Source organism: Malurus melanocephalus, unplaced genomic scaffold (assembly GCF_030028575.1).
Source record: "Malurus melanocephalus ecotype Western Australia unplaced genomic scaffold, MMel_1.1 scaffold_74, whole genome shotgun sequence".
Taxonomy (NCBI): Eukaryota; Metazoa; Chordata; class Aves; order Passeriformes; family Maluridae; genus Malurus; species Malurus melanocephalus.
The window spans coordinates 686,593-709,507 of record NW_026623306.1 but is presented as its reverse complement, the minus strand read 5'-3'; the positions used below and the strand labels follow the sequence as shown (position 1 = coordinate 709,507).

At 41.1% G+C, this 22,915-nt stretch overlaps 1 protein-coding gene across 1 annotated transcript in view; it reads right to left on the bottom strand.

Moving 5' to 3' along the window:
• GLIS1 (GLIS family zinc finger 1) overlaps window positions 1-22,915 on the bottom strand; it is a 174,553-nt gene that overhangs the window by 89,818 nt on the left and 61,820 nt on the right. The window contains exon 3 of the mRNA XM_057367011.1: window positions 4,390-4,588. Coding sequence (XP_057222994.1) covers window positions 4,390-4,588 — 199 coding nt within the window. The remainder of the gene's footprint in view (window positions 1-4,389; window positions 4,589-22,915) is intronic.

Below are 22,915 nucleotides of genomic sequence, written 5' to 3'. Positions count from 1 at the left end.
CAAAAATACTTCCTTCCCATGAAATTAAGGTTGTCAAAAATCAACACCTGTCTGAGGCACACAACTGGCAACACTGCCCTAACAAGTGACAGGTTTCTAAGCTCCAATAGGGCTTAATRTGAAAAAACCCTTTAAGATCATGAGAGAAGTTAAATTCCCCATTATTCACTGGTATAGAACAATCATATCTTGCCTTTGCCACCAGAAATTTTAAACCAGTACATTAAAGAATTTTAGAGGTTTCCATAAACCATTATTTATAATTTCTCCCTTTAGGTTTGCACAGTTGGTCTCAGGGTAAACTTAAAGCACCTGTTCCTGCAGATGGTAAATTTATATTTAAAAAACCAAACCCAACAGCATTCATACATTATTTTTTAACATTTACAGAACCATATGTCTGTAAAATATGTGGCATAAGTATACTTTTATTGCACATGTTTGGGAAACCCTGCTCTGTTTTGCTCAGTAGAAAGCAGGGTGTTTTAAACTCCTTCTGAGAAAGGCTTTACAGCATGCCATGCCAGGCACAGCATTTCCTATTACTTMGTTTCTGCTGTACAAATACTCTTCTAAATAATTCAGTTTGTATCATGGTTTAGTGGTCCCAAAGCCTTAGGCTAAAGTAAACACAACACATTTCCTACACCGTATAAAGCTAACCCAAGCCTTACGTTTCAGCCTGTGATAATTGGTGTCGTATTATTAAGCTTTATGTAAAGCTCCCATCTTGCCAGAAATCCATGGGAGAATTTTGGTTTTTGACTAAGCTAGAGTCYGTGCAGCTAGAGTCACCTGCAGGATGGACACAAACATCCCTGTCCTGAGAAATACCAGGTTTCCAAAAGCCCCAGAACAGTGGATTTCCAGCACACAATCTTACTCAGAGTCAAGACTGTATTGTTTGTTGACTGCATTGATGTGATGTTGCAGTGCAGATTATGAGACACACAAAAAAGAGTGTTGAACCAGAAGTCAAGCTGGGATGCCTTATTTYCAAAGCAAATGAAATGAGGGCACTAAACTCATGCTTCCCATTGCCACAGACTTGTCTTATCCATTCTCTGCCCACACAATGATAAGCACAGGCTGCTTGTACACATCAGAATCAAGCTCTCTCCTGAACCTGCWGTTTTCTCTGTAGCACTACATATTTATATACATTATATAGCCCACATTAGTTAACTCTGCTCGGAGAATATGACATTCCATCAATTTCCTGATGTTTGAGTGTTGGGGTACCTGATGTCAAGGCTGCATTAATGCAAAGCTCCTCTATTCCTGGCAGAATTTTACCATCACTAATTCAGGGAAAGCCCTGCTCATTCCTCCCAGACTTGGGGATGGTACAGCCAGGGTGCAGATTCCAACCCTGTACCCACAGGCTGTGCTGGCCCTAAGGATTTCCCAATCTCTGGACAGCAGAGATAAATGTGTATGAAATAAACAGCCAAGATGAGACAAAGGACAAAGGAGAGGAGGACAAAGGACAAAGGAGAGGAGGACAGTGCAAGGAGCACCGTGTGAACACACAGATCAGCATGAGCAGCTCTAGGGAGCTTCCAGACAGGCAGTCCTGGAAAGAGAGTGAGGTGAGCAGAAGAATATACCCCAAAAACCTCTCTTCAAAGGGAGCATCCATGCACCCRAGATGGACAGTCTGAGGGAACGGAATTGCTGCTTAAGCTCATGAAAGCTGAGTGTAAGGCCTTTGWAGAGTAACAGCAGCCTCTCAGAGGATACTGAGGCAGTGTTTCCTAAGAGACTCCCTTACGTGGTAATTGGAGCCAGAGCACGAGGCCGGTAGCACCACGCCAGAAGTGCTGCAGCTCCCAACTACCCTCAGAGGAAAAGATGACTGTATCTGAAATCTCGGGATTATTTACAAAACATACATGCCTTCAATTGCCACTGGAAATGTGCACTCGGTGATAACTGACTGTTTTAAGAAGCTGGAGGGGATTGTTCTGCTGCACATCCAAGGATCCCGTGCAACACAATCCGAGTGCTCTGATGTCTTCCCTGGGTTTTACATGCCGAGCACTGCGCGCAGTGTGGGCGGGTTTGCCGTGGCTGATAATGGATTATTTGACAAAAGGCCAACATTAGCTGTGTGCTGCCTCCAGTTGTGGTGAGGAAGGTATTGGGACTTTTCCAGTCCCACACACATTGCATTCACAGATAGAATGTAGCAGCAATTACACTGCACAACTGAGAAGTTATTAACTGAGTGGGGAAAATGGGCCAGGAAGAAGAGGGATCATGATTCTTGGACTAAGGCAGTCATCCCTAGAATCCAGTTTCCAAGAGAAAGCAATTTCAGGGAGAAGCTGAAGGGGATAACAAGTTTCAGTGCACTGAAGCAAAAAAAGGACAAAGACATTCAAAACCCCAAACCCTGAGGGAGATTTTTCATTGCTGGGGGAGGTGCTTCCTGGTTTGTCTGGCTTTTCCTTGGATGTTCCATAACCTAGAAATGCAAAGTAGTTCAAAGTCTACCCAGAGCTATTGTTCGAATTTGTGTCTCCTTTTATTTCTGTGCTAGTCACCAGAGCTGGGCAGAACAACCAAAGAGGAGTTTGCCCTGAAGTTTGTGTGCCCCAATATGTGACAATTCCCGTCCCACTTCTCTCATCCATTTTCTGATGAAGGCTGAGATCTGAGGAGGCACAGAGCACCCTTGGCTCCCACTAAGTCTTCTCCTGGGCACTCAGTGTCACCTCAGCTACATTCTCCTGTTTTCAGATTTTCAGATAAAGACCATGTTTTCTGTTACTTGTCACGAACCTACAGCATCACAAACACCACAAACAGAAATTGTATGAAATGCTGTCYACCTTCTCTCAAATCCTCAAGGGTTTGGCTCTGTGCCTCATGAAAAGCACTGAAATAATGAGACACTGTGTCTATGAGGTCCAYAGTGCAGAGCTGGGCATTGGCTTTACTTTGCAAATCCCATGCAGACAAAAGCTCTCTCAGCCTGGCGGACATACAAGCAGATCAGTGGGACACAAAAAAAAAACTGTAATGGAATGGAAGGGTCCTTCAGGATATTCTCCAAACATTTCCAAACTTAGCAGCAGCACAATCTCAAGGCTTTAGACATGCCACAAAAGGGAAGAGAATTAGATCTATCACCTGCTACTTTCYCATGTTATGCAGCTCACAATCCTTTATGTTGTTCTGGGAATCCTCTTCCAAATGGGGGCTGRAAGGGGTTCATATTTCTGAAGGTGGGTACTGTGATGCCAGGTATGAAGGTATCTGTCATTTCCTCATTATAAATTTTACTAAAAGGTTCAAAAAGATCTAAGCAGAATATTCTCTTCCTCCTTTTGTTTGCTCCTGCCCTAATTATCTTTGTTTCATAATTGTCCTCACTGACAGAATGAAAAAAAAAAAAGGGTTGATAATTGCCAGTCCCACACTGAGCCATAAAGAAACCAGGATGGAGCAGATTTACATCCAGCTGCAAAGGCATCTACAAATCCTTGTAGCAACAGTGGATTACTTTGTTATGTGGCATGGATATTATTTATCCTTTTCAAACAAACACACAAACAAACAAACAAACATGCAAAAAAGYCTTTCCACTTGCTTGCCATATTACCATGCCTCCTTCTCCTGAAAACACAGATGTTCTTACCCCACCAGTAAATTGAAAAGGAGAAACAAGGCATGAATATGTATAAGAAAATCAAGAACAGTCATATTTTCAAGACCAAGCTGTAGGCCATATTTCTTCTTGCTGTGACCATGGAAATTTCAGCCTGATAGCTCCATCCACAGAGTGCCAAATATTCCAAGTACCTAAGAYAAAGGCTGCAACTTTATTTAAGTTTTTCTTTTCTACAGCTCTTCAAAAAGGTCAAGATTATTTCTATTACATCCCCTGCCAAAATGCAGCATAATTAAAATAGATGGACAGATTTTAATTTGTAGCAGGCTTCTATTCACAATGGATGTCTGTTTAGGGTACTTGTTTAAAATCTGGTAATGTTACATTTGTAACAACAACAACAAAATAATGGAGTTATGTTTTTTCATATAATTAATTTATAGCAAATGTTTAAATTGAGATTCTGTTCATAGCATATCCAACTACAATGTATATATCAAAACCAGAGACCAAATTTTCACATTATGGCCTCAAAAGCAAATACCAAGGATGTGGCTGTATGGGAACACTGCAAATACTGCATTAAAGGAAATGCTGGAGAAATAAAAGTGGCACTGGYRTCCTATAGGTTTGATGGTGGCATGSCAAATCACCWTGTGGGAGACTGGGTTGGGRGTAWGYATCATCCCCACCTCCCAGGCAGTAATTTGGTGACACCATGGCTTTGGGGTGGAGCTGAGGACAYGAGCTGGTAAAACCTGGAGCAGTACCTGAGATCCGAGTGCGCCAAGTTGAGCTGGCCCACGTGCAGCAGCCTCTCCCGGGACAGCGCGTGCTCTCGCACCAGCGAGTTCCCCGTGTGCAGGAACAGGCCTTGCCTGCAGACAGGCACCGAGCCACTCGTCATCTCCATGTCCATCATGTTCTTCTTCTCGGAGATCAAACTACAATGATTGTAGCCACCATTCACTGTCAAAAAAATAAGCAAAAAAAAAAAAAAGAATTATAAGGCTTTGACTAAGAACTCTCTCCACTGACAACTACTTTGTAAATTCATTTCAGATTTCCTTCCAAAATTCTCACATTTACAACAACATGGAAGAAATGAAAGGTCTCACAAGGAAGCAAAAATTAATTTCAAAGGAATTTGAATYTATGAACTATGGTTGTTTATGTCTCATTGTACAGAAATGCAGCATCCTCTGGCCTGCAGAGTCAGTTGTATTCAGTGAGTTTGGACAGAGGTGTTTAAAAGTATCCCTTTAGATGCCTTTCAGCTTATARTGGGTCTTTCTGACTGTTAGCACTGCCCTGCTTGTAATCATGATATAAATTATCATTATGTCATCTGGAGCCTACAGCTGCATGGGGCTTTATTTCATTCCTATTCTGGCTTCATCCCATCATAATTTATCTCACTTCAGGATTAATACCTACCTCAGCAACACTGTATAGTAAGACTTTTGACTGTTAATTGGGGTACATGAATTACATTTAAAGGGTATCTAAATACACTGTTGAACACTATGAGTAAGTTTTTTAAGGCCACACCACCAAGAGAAGATGGTAAATCAATCATATTACAATACCCAATTCACAGTTCCTCTCTTTCCAAAAGCAGAGTTACCTGGAATACAGTCAAGATGTATCTTCCCTCCAAAATACTGTAGATCCTTTTTAAATGTTTAAGATTTATATTGGACTTGTAATAAAACACTTTCTTTCATTCCCCAAATGATACAAGTCTGAAATTCATTAGGGCTTTCTAAATATGTACTTTACCAATTTTATCAAATTATCAAAACATAGAAACTTGAAGCTTCCACCAAAGCTCAGCAATACCAACTGCAGCACACACTGATACCTGTTTGTGTGAAGACAGAGATTTCCTAGAATAACATGAACACTATCCCTGTGCTGTCAAAAATAATTATCTTCTCTTGTRGCTGTCAAATCAGAGAACACATTCACTCCCCGCAAAGAACAGAASACTTAAGCTAAATCCTTAAAATTCTGCGCTTCAGCCAATCCACTGTACATTTGCCTTCACAAAGCACCTTACAGATTCATTAGTAAGAGCTAAAAATTTCTTGCACAACAGTGCCCTGAGTGCAGTTGCACTTGCACCAAAGCCTCTGAAATGTGCTCACCACATGTGAGCTGGAGCAATGATGGACAAGGAACAAAACCAGCAGCTCATGGGTTTTTCCCCCCACAGCAACTAAAAAAAGAACTGTGAGATTATCTCYGAACACAGACAACCCGAGTCTGTATTCAAGTGTCCAAGCACATGTGAAAGCTAATTCATTATGTCTGAAAAAAATGGGAAAAGTCCGCTTTACACCGCTGTAACTGAGAACAGAATCTGGCCCTTTGACAACTGGCTGTTCTATACAATATTAATATCACTGGCTGGCACACATAAGATTTAAGCACTTTCCATGTCTGGAACCAGATCTCTTCTTTCACTGGTATCGAGGGGCCTTTTAAMCTACATTCTGTAACTTACCAATAACAGATGAAAAGAGCACACATTCCCTTGCCTTGGACCAGAGGGCTCACCCTGCTTGCACTATACCATAGCCATTCCATAAATCCATATAAAAAACTAATCCTAATTTACAGAGAGCAAATCTAATAAAAGCAGAATGGTTTCCAGAAGGATYTCATGGAAGTGGAATCCATCAAGGTAACTTTTGTCTTTTTGTGTCCTGCAGTTTTGATTTATATCTTCACATTTAAGTGTTCRGGAAGGGAACGGAAGGAGTTGATACAGTAGTGTGAAAGGCTGCAATCAGGCAATTCCTTCCATATGAGCAATCAAGTTAGTTCAATTTTGGGTATCTTGCTTCTTTCATTCTGGGGTAACTGAGGTTGGGGGGGCTTTTTCCTTGATTTATGCCAGATTAAGCCACGTGAGAATTGGTCCACTGGAATTTGATGAGGCTGCACACCTCAGAAAGGACACTGGTCAGGATCTACATTTCTTATTAAAGGTAAATTCTTCTAGAACAAAACAGAATATTTCCTTATACAAAGGTAAACTTGTCTGTCCGACAATGAAATCAACATTTAAAATACCCCTATTAAAGGGGAATAGCTCTCTTCCTTCCCTGGGGAACACCTTGTTTACCATTCAGGAAGGCTTCACCCTTACTGGCAAAATTAGCTATTAAGGCTAAGAAGACAAGAGCAAGAAAACTTACCGAAAGGGTAATTATTCAACAATAAATGCATGTTGCACTGTTTTGGAGTTTACCTAATTAAGACCAATGAAMAAATAACTGAAAGATGTCGAATTGAAATGACTCACATTCGAAATAGAGACAGATTTGAAATATTTGCCTAACATACTAGATATCCCCAGAGAGTTGTGGGTTTTGCGGCGAAGACCAAACTAGGTCATTTGCTTTTTTTTCTTACTCTTCATTCTCTTTAATTACTTCTTGTTTGAAAAAAAAAAAAATTGCCATTCTTGGTTTTGTTTGGATGTGATGTCCAAAATTTACCACGACAACACTGAGAAATGGAACGCCGTTACTGGCAGCTGCATGAGTCACGTGAGACGAGTGAAAGACCAAACAGTACCAGATTTTCTCAAACAAGTGAAAATCATCCGTGCTGGAAGAGGCCATCACATCCCTCCACTGAGAGGAAATTATTACCTCAAAAGGTGCAACACAGCAAAGACATGGGGGAGAAGGTGCTRTACCCACACTCAGCATCCCATTCCACCTAATGAGCACTGAATAATCCCCATTCATGTATTTTTGGAGTGAGTGCCACAACTCCTACACAGTCAGTAATTTAAGAGCATTCAGAGATGCCCAGCACGTGCTGCTGATTGAAAGGTCTAATGAATTAACTGTGTGCTTCAAAACACAAAATCTTCAAAGTGATTAATGAAATAGGCCATTTTTGACATTTTTAACAATAACAACCCCATCAACACTTTGCCTAAGTTTTTTATGCATGTCATGCCATTCTCTATGGTAAATGGGAGGGATTGCCTTAATCCTTAAGAGCAAGCCTGGAGGGCAGAAAAGTTGYAAAGGAAAGCAAAGAATGGAAAATAGATACTAGAGGTGTTCTTCTACCCCTTACAGGCAGGCTCAACTGTATGACTGGGGAAACAGATTTGCTATGCCTTGCAAAAGAACATGATTTCTTCTTCGTTTCAGCGAACCACTATCCACAGGGATATGAGTTTGAGTCTGAATTTTTCCATCATGGACACAGCTTAAGAGAAAGAAAAACATTTTAGAAGCAGGCTGGGGTGATTAGCCATGGATGCCATCACAGTCTCAGCAGACTTTACCCTAGTGTAACACTGGTATTTTCAATTAGATCTTAGAACAAGACATCCTACACAAGGACTTCCAGATCTTGGCCCAGAGACCCAAAAAGAAGGGATGTTCAGATCTTTCCTTTGCCAGTTTCTTCAATCACTTGCACCATCTGGTACACAGAAAATCTCTAGATATTTGGGCTTTTCACCTCCTCMCAGAGTAAAGTTCTGCACTCTGAGCCTCTTCTGCTGCTGATTGCCCTTACCTAGAGATTGAAACAATTAACAATAACAGCACTAAATTTTTGGTGCTGCATCTAAGAGTTCATTTGTCAAAGAGGAACAAAGCAGCTCACACCACTCTACAGGTTCACCCTGGATCTCTGTATCAGTTACAATCTGTGACATTTTAAGGCCTGCTTCATACAGCTGACAGAGACACAGCTTCATTTATTWATAATGCTTGTACACTGTCTTAATAAAAACACAGTGAGAGCCAAAACATTCTTTGTCACCTTGCAGACCATACTAAATAGTGAGAGTCAAGTGAAGACCAAAATTGTCCTACGTCAAAACAGAGGTGGCAGATCCTCTGCCTGTTTCCAAAGAGATATAGGTGATATCAATCTATAAAAGATTAGGATTAAAACAAATAGCACTGAGTAAGAATAGAATAAAAAAGGATCTATTTCCTCCAAGTTTTTATGAACCATGCAATAAAATCCTTCAACAGAAATACTGATTTCCTTACTTTCCCACTGATGTATGAGTGAAGACAGAAGGGCTAAGAAAACCCTTGTAAACTAAAACWACCCAGATAGAGAAATAATTTGTCGAGTATCTATCTTGAAAACTCATGAAAGATAAATACAACCCATGTGTGTCTTTCTAGTAAATTCTGGACCCTAAGTGTTGGCTACATCCATATTTGTTATTTCATGTTCAATTTATTTTTAAAACTAGTTATTTGGATTGCATTATATTTCTGTTCTGGGGAATTTATTTTTGCAGACTACACACAGCATTTTAAGAGAGTGAATGTGTAGGGTTGGCACTACCGATAAAAAAGTGTGGTTAACTTTATATTAGTCCAGCTTAACACAATTTGAAAACAGTTCAGTAGTTTACAGATCTGTAACCTTTTCACTTTCGAGCATGTGGATAGATTTGGCTCCCCTATTTTACTTTATAATGATGTTTTAAAGGCAGCAAAGAACACATAACAATCTACTACATCTTTCATTACTAAAACAGCTGTGATGTTACGTAGTTTAGATTTTCATCTGAGACCTGCACAACACTTTTTGAACCTAACAAGTATGGCCAAGATTCAGGAAAACACACGCCATGAGCTTTGGTTCCTGTGACCTCACAGCTTCAGCTGATGTTCTGAGTTAAGCTCCAGTTGTGTAAGGATAAAACCGTTTCAGGCAATAGTGAATAGATCCTCGGAAAAATACAGAAATACATTGTCTACTATCAAAAGGAGTCTTTCCTACAAGCAGGTTTGAAACTCAACATTCTTGGCTTCTATTTGGATCTCAGACCTTTAAATTATACACCCAAACAGAGCTGAGGCCAGACTGAGAATGACCATTGGCCTCTTTTGTAACWATCAGGACAAAACCTTTCCTAACTGGATGAAACGCAGATCTTGTCACTATATTAATTGTTACAGAGTCTCTTCAACTTGGAATACCCTTTTCCTGTTGCCAGGCAATTTGAAAAATATTGTTCTCAGTACATCTGGCCTTTTTTGTGGTCAGTTATCCTTCCTCACTACTTGGATTTTAGTAACAGGGGGAAAAGACATTAAAAGAAATGTTTTAGGAAAATATTAAGCTCAACAAACATTATTTTAATTAAAAGGAAATCCCAAAACCCTCCTAATGGGCACTTGGAGAATATAAGCTCAATGTAATGAAATTTGATGTGTTACTTCTTTTTTTTTTTAGGAGACCATGTTTGGAATAGGCTTAATTTTCAGTATTTTTGATAGTTACRATATTCACATCTCCCAAATAAATGCCATTGTGCCTTTGATGTAAACTTTAAGATAACTATACACTGTTTAGGGTTTGTACACTCTCACCTGCCCTTGGCCCCCTTGGCTTGTCTKTTTTGCTGCTCTAAAAGGACACCACCAGGGTTTTCACAGCACCCTGTCATCAGGCTGAAAGAACTCCAGAGTGACTCTCTCAAGACAGAAGTTCAGACATTTTGTGATGAGGTACTTGAATTGCTCCCATTGTAAAGATTCTTTCACCATCMATTACATTACTCCATTGGGAATCAGGATCTTTCCATACAGGCACAGACTGAGAAAAATGTATTCCTTTTGTTTTGTCCTCTAAGTCATTTAATTCCCTAACAGCCAGAGCATGCCTACTATGAACTGCATGTGGATTAYTGCTCTCCCATTTACTAACTAAACCCTGAACTTTTAAACTCCCACATCTCCATTCCCTCTTATTTTACTTAGACCATTTAGTCTCTCTTTTCCATGGAAGTTCTAGCCAGCAGACCATGTAAAGACTCCGCAGGGGTATATGCTCTCCCAAACATGTGAAACACAAGGATGTGCAGGGAATGAAAGCTGGGGTTTTGCCATATGGCACCTTGCACATGTCTTGTATAAACATATTCCAAGAAGGAATTTTATGTCTGCCTGGCTCAGCAGTACACTATATACATTAGAAAGGGGAAAAAAAAAAAAAAAAACCAACACAACAAAAATATTTCCATCAAGATGCTGGGGTTGAAGTTTTAGGAGTCTGAAGTGTCACTATGTCAGTAAGAGCCACAAAGACAGAATCACTGTAGATCACGTGGGGTTACACAGAAAATAAACTTTAACCAATGGGGGAAACTGGTAACTAGAAAGTGTTTTGTTCTTTTCAGTGCAAGCTGGGTGGAGAAAAAGGTCTCATGRGATGTGGATGCACAACATCTAGTCTAGTGGACGGAATTCTGCTGTATACATTTGGAAACAAATCTACTCATGGGCAAGAAAGACAGAAAATGAATCATAATCAGAATCAAAATGCACTGGAGTCTCGAAAGAACTTTCCATGTTGCTATGTGATAGGAATGCTCCAACATGTACAGGGAATACAATAGARGGGGGTTAGTAAACCTGCACATCACTGCCAGCTGTGGGTTTTCTGCCATTTGCTGGCACTCCTAGTACCAGCAATATTAATCTCTTTTCCTATGAGAGGTTTCATGAGTCTCTCCTCTCAACTGCTATTTTTGTTTCAAGCTCACTTGTTGCAGGAGCTTCTTCCACATATTTTTTTCTGATACTCTATAAATCAAGGATTAAAAGGTACAGCAAAAATGCATTTGGTACGTGAGGGCTACATATTCTCCTGATACATTTGCATTGACTCCTCCATGCTCTTACCACAAAGGAGACATCCTCACACACACAACCTCCATCCAGACTCCCTGCAGAACTCTCCATTTAACAAGTAAAGCACATCTTTGTGCCCTTACATAAAATGATCTCTTACAATGAAAACTCGAATTGCTGTCACATAGAGGCAAATGTTTCACCTACACCATCTCCTTGATCATTTAACGCTTGATACCTAATACAGTAATGGCTTCTCTGCAGCTCAGAATTAACACTGCCAGAAAGAAAATTCAAGACAAACAAACAGTTTCCACAACATATGCTGAAAAGARCAACAGCCTACCCCTGCTACTTCTCATTTGCTGTTTTCATTGTTTGACATTTCTTTCTGCCAGGATTTTGGCATTATTTCAYGGCTGGATTTGAAATATATTTAACATCAAGTGATTTGCAATGTCGTTTTCTATTTTACCAGAACTATGCTTGGGACTAATTCTACTCGAATTTACCCTTCTCCACTCAGTGCCAATGAATGGGCCTCTTGCAGACTCTCCTCTGGCTGCAGACATATGCAGAGCCTGTCAAACATACAGTGTAATGTATCACCAGCAAGCACAGTCTGCTGAAGGACAGTGTCAAACACACRACTTCTTGGTGCCATAAATATCTATTTGCCATCTAACACAGAAAAAAAACCTCTATGACTTAAATGTAACTAATTCAGGTGTCTCTCCAAAAYGTGGCAGCTTCAGACAACAGCTGGGAGGACTGAACACCTTGACTGTATCCATCTCCTCAGAATGTCAGATTCTGGGGATAACCAAGGCACTCCCACGGCACCTSTTCTGCTGTGGGGTTTTTTAGCAGACTGTGGGACACGGTTAGAACAAGGCTGTTGTGGAATCTGCTGTGAAGAGGTGAAGGCACAGGGAAGAAGAAAAGCAGAGATATGAGGGTGCAGAAAAATCAAGGAGTGCACAGAATGCTACAAAAAGGGGAAAATATTCTCACAGAACGGCGCTGTCTTACATGAACACTGAATAAATAAYAATGAGAAGTTAGCTCCTGCTAGAAGGCCTCTGTGAATCTTCCAGTGATGACAGTGGGCAGTTGCTATGGATTAGGAGGTATGTGGAGTWCTCTCTGTTTTTATTTAGCAACGCTGCCTTTCATAAATGGGCTCTGCACTTTGCACACAAGCCCTGAGAACGAGGTATCTCAGGGATTACATGAAGCTGGATATGCCAATGAAGAAATAGATACAGAAACGTTACTGTAACCATGAGAAGSCCGTTCCTCTAACAAGCACATTATACACTCATGAAAAACAGGGCTGCAAGAGTCTCCAGAACATGATTTACTCTGTCCTGCAACCCTACAGCATAATCCAACCTCACAAATTTAAGGGGGTGTTTGACCAATCTACTTTACAGGGCCCAGTAATTACCTAGTATTTTCAGCAAACTATTCAGTCATTTCATCTGACTTAGGAATTTTTTTCTTTATGTCTAATTTAAAGGCCCCTTAGCACAACTCAGTCTGTTACACATTGTTCTGTCCAAACTGGACATGGAGAGGAGTCTGTTCTCTTGCCCTCCATAGCAACCTTTTATGTTTTGCAGGCTGTCTCCACTCAGTCTTCTCTCACCAGTGTTACACAGCTCTCATTATTCAAGTTTTTTTCTCATAAATCATCTTTTCCAGAGCTTTGATCCCTTCCCTCTGTCTCTCTGAACTGTCTCCAGTCCTATTTCTGTACTTTGTACACCTTTTTTCTCCACACTCTCCTTTATCAGATCCCCTTCTTTGCAGTGGGTAGCAGGTTCAGGCTTTCCTCACTGTGAGCCAGCAGCACAATGGCAGGTCCAGCAGTTAAATCTTATCTGGATTAGTTTATTTTTTTTCTCGGGTAAGACAGAGAATAATGAGATGAATGAACCTTTGGCACGATCCAGTTTTCCTGTTAGTTTTTACTGTTGCATCAAACTGCCCTCTGAAAAATGCTTAGAAAGCTCAGAATAGAACTTACCAAATACACACACAGAGGTAAAGTTTGCCTCCACCAAGGTTCCCTCATGCCAAAATACAACTTAGCAGCATAAAACATTAAACAAAAACTCTCAGGAAAGTGCACATACTTGCACACTGTCCAGACTCTGGTGTTAGAGCAGTCTCAAAATTCTAAGGGCTGACTCTTCAGATCCACAGCACTTTTTCTGCTGACCATCCCTGCCATCAAGAATTTGTGAAAGGCATGAAATCATTCTAACATGCTGATCCAATCCATCCCGTGGAACTGAGAGTAAYTCATTAATCACATTGTCTCTGAGCAAAATTCTTTTCTTGTCAGGTTGTCACTGAATCACTGCCACAGGCAGTGAAATGAACAGCACTACAAAACTAGAAAAAGCAAGATCAGAGTCAGGAAGTCTCCCAGAACTGAGAATCTAAAGATGCACACTGAATTCTGACATCAATAACAGCTTACAGCGCTTGATTAGAGATATGAAGAGTGAAGCCAGGAACTCAGTAAATACTGTTGACCAACAAAAGTGAGCAGAGAGCCATGGAGTGAATGATCTTCTACTCAGACTAGGTTTGAGGGTCTCAGACAGAGAAGTTTAGCTTGTTACAACTCTGGGCAGACACCCCATTCTTCTCTTTCCTCTTTCCCATCACCTTAGCACACTAGTAACCTCAATAATGTGCATTTTATGTGAATTTGGTGCTGGGGAACAAAGGCAGATTAAGAGCTATGGAGATGCAAATGTTCACTGCACTTACGGTGTGGTCAAAAGGTGTTTGAGGTTCCCTAAATGTCAGCACCAAATGTTGTATAAGAACTATCTATGAGTAAGACCCTGAGGGTGATGTAACTGAGTTTATGAATATCAGGCATAGCACAGGGATAGAGTGAAACTTCCAGAGACCACACAGTTTACAGACTGAGTCCAGAAAAAACGCCGTGTGCCTGGCATTGTACTTCCTCTGGGATATCTCCATCTAGTTTAACCACACACTTGGATCTTGAGTGCATCTTTTAACARGACATCAAATCTCAAAGTGGAGTCTTTAAATGATGGAGAATTGCTTCTGTAGCAGTTTGTTCCATGGTTCTCAGCATGAATTTTATATAGCTTGAATATGTTTACCTTCAGTTCAGGCCCTGAGTCTCATATTATGATTTTGTGTGCTAGGTGAAAACACAGAATTTACCTGGTACTCTCTCCCTCGGTAGTTAACTTTAGGCTTTGTTCCTACCTTTTTTCTTCAGTGACAAACTGGCTGCTTTCTTCATTTTCTCACATCACAGTGTATTCTCCAGATCGTGAATCGTTTGTGTGAATCTTCTCTTAAGCACAGCCAGTTTTTCCAAGAAACCTTGTTAAATTGTCAACACTGGAAGAGCACAGCACTAGAATCAATAACATAAGACAGCAGCATGTTTTTGCTACTTCTGCCTAATATGTGCCCAAACACAGCTTTACCGATTCTAATGGTCTTTAACAAGTCCTTTAAACCGTCTTTAAGAGGTCCTTTAAGACTCTCAGAGTTTGCAGGAAGGGAGAAGGATGGTTATTCTGGTTTTGTGTGTGCGTGACTTTCATACAAGTGTCTGCTAAGAAACAGAATAAAGTCACCAAATTATACTACTGTGCCTCCAAATTTAATGACCCAGAATGAGTTYTGCTGTCGATGGGCCTAACTCAATAGGCACCACTGAAAACAATGGAGTCCCCTAGTGTGTGACCAAAAAAGAAATAACAACTTTTTAAGGAATGTAGCAACTGCAGAAGCTCAGTAACCACTTATGAAACTGGGGGGGAAATCAGCCATTTGAATTTTTTGTTTACTGGCAAAAAGAGCTCCAGCAACAGATTCASTGAGTGTGAGATTTCTGTTATTTTAATTAAGCCTTTCTTAGGTTTGCCTTGTTTGGTTTAGCACCACTTTTACAGAATAGATCTAAACCCTATGGCTGGGTTGCAAAAAAAAGCAGCAGAGAGGGAGTAACTAAAGCCATTTAAAAAATAAAGGAGCTGGAAGCTGAATGTGTGTGTCATCTGAGCCCCACGCTAAGCCATGGCCTTTTACAGCTAAAATGATTGCCGACTGAACAGACTACAGCTCACAAAAATCCCTACTTACCTGGCAGAAATCCATGTGATCCTGAGCATGCTGACTAAGAAATTAGCTGAGATTAAGGGGGAGGAATGCAACCTCTGGAAGTTCCCAAAAAGAGAAAACCAAGAATTTTTTCCTTCTTGTTGTCAGCAAGTCAGCAAGAGGGAAAGCATGAGAACAGCACAAGCTCCAAAATCACTCCTTGTGATATGACAGAAGCAAGTCTCATGCATTAGTTGCACTACAAATCATTAGCAGTAGTTCTCCAGAAAGCGAAGCAAAGCAAAGAAAGCAGACACGAGCAACAGCCAAGCCAGAGCTCCTCAGAAMATGCTGCAGGGATGTCCAAGCTGGTGGGACTGGCTCCCAAGTCCAGCAAGGAGGATCCCAACTTGTCTCCAGTGGCTGTATCAGCCTGGCACTGATGCACTGAACCACTGAGTGTGGTTCACCAGCCAGCCTGGATCACTGTTGGCTGCAGCCACTTACACAGGGGAGATGCTTAGAAAGCACTGAGCTCTTCTGAACCAGCTCACRTGCTGCAGAGACCAGTCCCACACAAGCAACAGTGGCTTCCCAAAGCTCAAGTCTACATGCCAAGTACGTCAGTGCATTTTCCTTTTCTCAGCCAGTGTGGAAAAGCAAAGTATCTTGTTTCTGTGTAACTGAACCCCAGCCATGTGTACACAGCTAATGACTGGTTACACCACCCATAATGAAGAGTCACGTTTTGCTAACTGCACAGAAAATAAACAAGCTAAAGAAGAAAACAATTACTGGCTTTGGTGGGAATCTCTCTTGACCTTCCTTCTGGACCCTTGTTGACTGCTATGCACCATAACCACTGTCAGGCACATGCAGCACTTGCTTCAGGTTTGCTWTCCCTTTAAAGCCATTGATATTTCTTCACTTTTCTTGCTGCAGAACATCCAGCCAGTAGAGGCCAGAGCACTGGAATTACTGTGGTCTGCTCGGGGTCATCCATGGCCTCTCTGCCCAACCTCACCTGACTGTAGTGCAGCCACATCRAAGGACCATGCCCAGTTTTTGCTTCTGAGACACAGGTAGTGCTTGTCCAAAATACATGGACATGGCAGAGGTGTGAGGGAACCTTGAGCCCTCCTTTCCCCTGGCACTGGAGAGGGGACTGGTCTTTGTACATTAAGTGAGAACTGTGCAGTTCTACAGCATGTTCTGTTATTTATTTATTGCCAAAGCACAAAGGATTATAATGCCATTGCAGTTTACTCTGCACAGGAATGACCAAGAATGTGGCTCCTGCCTCAGAAAGTTCATAGCCTAAAAGACTGACAGATGCAGGCAGCAGAGCACCAAGGAATGATGAGACAGTGCCACTCACAACAGCAGCTGTCAACTGTAGCACAACTGTAGCTAAAGGTCTTTGTCTCCATCATGGGCCAAACACAGCATGTCCAGCCTCTCCAAGTGCAGGAGAGAACTGTGAGGCTGGGCTCAGGTCATGGTAGTGAAGACCTGCAGTTCATGAYTGGCAGGACAGAAAGAAGGGAAAGGGTGGGACCATGAGAAGAGGCAGGGAGAGGTCTCACACATCCCATGGTCTACCCCTGCAACAGGGAGMCCCTCAAACTTCTCCTCAGTGCTTTCGGTAAAGAAAGAAAGCTCTGCCTAAACATCCTGCTGTCCAGTGGTCTGCTTCTCTGTCATCACAGCAATGTCTTCAGAGGTRATGCAGTGGAGGGCACAACCCTCCTTGGATGGGCACTGTGCATCCTCTCTTCCGGGGAAGTAGTAGCTAATCAGTTATTTCAGTCACAGTTGAACTGGGACATTTTATAGAGAGGAGTGTAAATAAACGGGGAGTTGGGGAAGGGGAAAAAAAAAGAAAAAAGAGAACGAGAAAGAGGGACCTACACTGACAAGTGGCTGGTGGGGATAATGACCCCAGTCAGAGTCCTTGTATTCTTATTAAAAAGTCTCGACAAACCCCAGCATCTGGTAGTTCAGCTGTGGGTTTCCGCTGTTTATTTTTCTATTCCAGTGCTCTCATCCCTATGCACTGCCTGTGCCTGGCTCTGTTAAGCATTCCAAGCAACASAGCATAATTGAAAGAATAAAAACCCCAGGCTCAGCATCAGGCACATGCAGAAACAAATGAAACTGCTTAGATCCTTCCTTATGTTGACGAGAACACAGGCAATATTCCCCCAACACCCTACTATGCAGGTCTGAGGCAAATAATATCTGGGAGTGTCAGCCTCAGCAGGCTCCTCTAAACTGGTGGTTGCACACATAAACACCAGGTTATTCTGTTCTAAGCACTGGGAATTGTGGCCAACCCCTGTGATGCACAGGGAGAAGCAGTTCCTCCAGCRAACTGTCCAGAGAATGGATCCTGTTCATTTCTCTATTCATTTCAAAGAGCTCAATTCTTTCTCTGTGTCTCTTCTCCCTCTTCACTTTCACACTCAATCTGGTTTGTAATCTCAATTACAACCCCAAACATAACATAATCATGATGATTCTACTGATAACTGCCTACCAGCACTTACAAACTCACTCTCTGGCATTGCTTAATGGATGATAACTCATCACAGGCAGCTCCCACCAGCTGCACCAAAGGAAGTTGGCCTCTTTCTTTCACTTTTGCTTTGAACAGTCCCTACCAGAAGGTCTTCATAACACAGGCTTCACCTCTGACTTGGAACTCGCAGCCCTCACTGCACTTCCAGGCCTTTCTGCAGAATATTCCTAAGGCCTTTCTGACCTGCTTGCACTGCCAGTTCATCCATCCAGCTTCCATTACCTTGTGTTCTTTTGCTAATACATCCTCCCATATGAGCTTTACTTATGCAATATTCCCTCACTGATAATCATCCAGATTAGTCCAGGAAAGAACTGATGCACAGTGACAGTAGAGCGAAAAAATGCAAGATGGGGAAAGGCTCATGAAGGCTGCTCTGATAAAAACAAGCCTCTGCAGTGGTGATTAAGAGCCACAGGCACTACAGAGGATCCTGGAGCTGTGTGTACTTGGCCTTGATTTCTCTCTTGCCCCTCTATCAGACCTGCACCATTGCTGAAGGTCTCACCCAGTACTGAGTTCCACCATGCTGCACCACTTCTCCACTTGCAATTCTATTCCAACTCAGCTCAGAGTCAGGAGAAGAGCAGTGCTCCTGAAAGGGAGCCTGGACAGACACTCAAAGCTGAAGTTCTGCTCCTTTGGGGCAAAGGGAGAGCAGGARGTTTGATCAGCCCCAGAGATGCTGCTGAGTCTCCCTGCACTGCGAGGTGTCTGAGCCAAGCCTGAGGGAGCTGTTAATGTCCCATTTGTAGGAATTCAACCTCAGAAAGTAATTTTTAACAACATMTTTTGAGAAATGGCCCCTCTTTCAGTCTAGGGAAACCACGTTCTGCATCTAATCAGCAAGGCCGCTGGAGCTGTTAACTGTAATTGGTGATAATCACAGGAGAATGTTATTCTGTGACAATTCATTTTCTGTAATTATTACTCTATTCTTCTAAGTTACCTAAATACTGTGCTTACAGCTACAACAAGAACATTCCCAATGCCAGCTCTCAAATTGTTTTCACTTTGAGAGATGCATAATATTGAAAGCAGATGTACCAACTTGAATTTTTTTCTTTTTGCAACATACTGTAAATGTTTTTAAAATGTGACTCTGGTACAATGCATGTCAAACAGTTGAATTCAAGGTAAAAAGCGCTGCCAAAACCAGAAGACAAATGAAGTTTAAAATCAGTTTTGACAGATTAAATGGAGACACTTTGAAGCCATAAATCAGATGGCCAGTCTCTAGGAAGTCAATAATGAATGTATCTTTTCTCTCTATTTATTATCCTTGAAGATACACAGAAAAAACAAGCCGACAGCAAAAGCAAATTTGTCCCTCAGTGTCTAAAATACTTTACCCAAGTGGCAGTGGAAGTATGAGCAAGTTCATCTCCCAATATTTGCCTGTTCTGAAGACAGATGAAAGACTAATATTTGTACATCTCAGTATTCAGGATCATTGTCTAAAATAAACACTTCAGCCTGATCCACTTAACAATAAAGTGCAAACCCACATTCACAAACCCACAGATATCTTGATGGTATTTTTTAACATTCACTCTGAGCAAATTAGTGACTCTTTCAAATACAGGCTTTTTGGTGAATTTTTTTCCAGAAAAGAAAGGACACAAGGAAACAGATTTTACTTGTAAAACCTTTTTCTACCTTTTGTGCAATGTGGTTGGCAATATTGGGCCAATCTCTCCATATGTAAAATGATGCAGGCAAATAAAATCAAACCAAAACAAAGAAGGCAAAGCAAAATGTTTTCCAAGCTCTGCAATACAGTGTTTACACAAATAGTAAAGTCTGGCTAAAACAAGCATCTGACAGCTCTGTGCTGCTTTCAGACACATGACTCCTATTTGCCATTTATTCCATGGAGGCAGAACTGGGTGCCCAGGCAGAGCCCCAGTRAAATCCCCGGGGCAATGCATGAATACAGAGTTTTGCTTGCACACAYGCCATTGCTAGATTAGATCTTGTGTGTTGTGCGCTCTGTTCCATGCTCACTCAACACGCTCCCTCTGAAGCYGAAAAGATCTAGATATAAACTGTCCTGGAGGAATTAGTTACTACAGAATACATAATCAACAAAGGCCCGAGAAACTGGCGCAATAAAAAACAACTTTCACCTCCTGGCTTTTTCTTTTTCTTTTTTTGCCCCTTTTAAAAAAAAAATATATATATATAAATTATATTTTTAATCGGCTGCCACACATTCTGCTTGGACATCAATGAACTCCCTGAACAGAGCGAAGTCGCCCAAAATACATTCCCCAACATTGGTCACTTTTAAGATGCAGCTGGTGCTGGACCATCTTGTCCATATTGGATATCAGGAGAAATTCCTTCATCAATAGGGTTGTCAAGCATTGGAACAGGATGCCCAGGAAACWGTTGGAGTTGCCGTCCCTGGAGGAATTTTAAAGCTGCCTARATGTGGTGCTTAGGGACATGGGTTAATGGTGGACTYGGCAGGGGTGSGTTAGAAGTGGGTTTTTAAGAAGTCTTTTCCTAAATCCTGCAATTCTAAACAATCCTGCAATTCTTTGAGCATACTCTTGCCAAGAAAGGTTGGACCAGATGATCCATGATGTTCCTTCAACTCTGATATTCCATGAYTCAAAATGCAGCACCTGACAGTAAACTCAGTAAAATTTAATGAGSAAGTCTCCAAAGGCTAAAGGAGAAATAGCTGCCACAGGAGCCTCCTAAATTGTCAAATCAGGAGGGAAAAGAGTGGATTTGCACATACATCTGTCAACATGAATGTGCCAACGCAAATATTAGCATGAGGGAAAACTGAATGGATTCAGGACGCTCGGTAGAGATYAATACCATTACAACAATCTAGACATACTGGGAAATGAAACTCTCCTCAAATCAGCTTGATACTGATTMRTGAAAATAGYTCTGCCATTTGTCTTAAATCAGTAYCCCAAATTTTAGATCATCTATGAAAAAGCAAAATCAGGAATAATCATTAAATCTTACCAGACTGCCTTTGAAATCAAGATTTTGAATTAAAACCAGCAACAATTTGTTTTAGCGGCTTAAGATCCCAGCRCTCCTTTGAAGTGATCTCATGCATTAGTTACTCTAAACTGGTTTTTATAAACACTGAGCCATCGGCCCGCGCTGCTCAGCCACACGCAGCAGTGAGGAGCCTTTCACCAGGAGCTGRGTCTAACAAACAGCCATCCTCTGCAAAAAGACTTTGCATCCTCTSCAAGGCCATCCACAGCCAATATTTACTACAAGTAACTCTCTTTGCTTTGGCCCTGACATCAGGKAGTGTTGGTTCTTCTCCCAGCACAGGGCAATGGACATCAGGGATTACCTCAAATCAGTATGCACCATCACTGGCTCTGGCAATTACTGCCAAATTCTCCTCATCCACAGAGATTAGCATTTGAATGACAGATGCCTGAGTTTTAATCCTATCACACACATCTCTATGTAAGTTCCTTTGGCATTCAACAAAATGCCATGAGGCTTGTGAAAGTCACTACATAAATCATCTGGAAGAAGGGGGAGAACGTGCAACACTGGGACAAGTAGAACTTGTTTTCTCAGTAAAACAACATTTTCCATAGTTTGTGGTACCACATTCTTCCGTTCCTTGGCATATCATGTTCAAAATAAAGCTAAGATTTTTGTCAATGCCAGGTTTTCCTTTGTGAATTCTTATCCTACGATTTATTTTATGGATTGCTGAGCTGCTGTTCACAAGAGCAGCTCTGAACAATATGCTTTGTAAAATGAAGAGAATGCTCAAAGCAAGCCATTCATCACAAGATCCTGCACCTTGCCTACCAAACACTGCAAGTACATGGGAGCACAAGGAAGGCAGCAGGGCCCCATTTCATTAGTATCAAAATTAATTACTTTGCAACATGGAAACCTGGTGGTTTAAGCTATTTTATAGATACAGCAGTCAAAGGCAAAACTGGGAACAAGAAGTGTTCCCTCTATAAACAGTGTTGCTTAGAAACCCTGTATTTTTAAAACCCTAGCTCTCTAAATTCAGCATTGCCTGTCAGGATGGGATTTCAGCACCAGACATGAAGGTATTTTGAAGCCAGTTTCCTAATTTGCACTGTACCACATACAGAGTTATGTTTCATAGCAATACAGTGACACTATCAATTGGGATAAGGASACAGGAAACTGAGAACTTGCTCATTATTCATATTTCCATCTTGCCTGAAATCTCCGCCTTAAAGCCAATTTTCTTTTGCTAGTGATGTGCAAACACAAARCAAGACACACAAACCGTGCCCCCACACAAAGTACAGAAAAAAAAAAAGACCAAAAAAGATACAAAGGAAAATGCACTTGAAAAAATAAAAAAAATTAAAAGATAAAATAAATGATTAAAGAAATAAAGAACTAACTGCAGTTATTTGGTTTTGCTAGAATAACTTGCTAGAAATACATCCCTTGGTTTTAGAAAACACCAATGGCACAAATGTAGCTACACTCTCTGCTGAAGTGGTACCTGACAGCTCTCAGGATGCTGCTGAAGCACAAATACATTTATTTGTAGTATCTCTGTTGCATTTTAGTATCTCCATCTTCCTTGCCTCTTACATTTTTAAAGTTTTCTTATTTAGAAGATCCTTCAATTCAAGCAGTTTGAGTTGCACTAAAGGAAAAGTGATTTCTAAAGAAGTAAACATTGTTTCTCCGAGACAACTGTGTTTTTACAGAGATATGCAAACGTCTGGGGATGGGATTGACACTGGTAATGAATTTTTGTAAATGAGAAACACTAGACAAAGTTCCCTCTGAAAAACAAGAATGTGAGGCAGAATCAAGAAGTGAATTGTGAACTCTCCATTAATTAATCTCCACATTTTTATGAGAAACTAATTAGGAACAATAATTTAAAATATCTAGTGAATCAAATCCTGACCTTACAACCAAAAACTTCTCTAAAATCTATTAACTTTTTATCTAAGA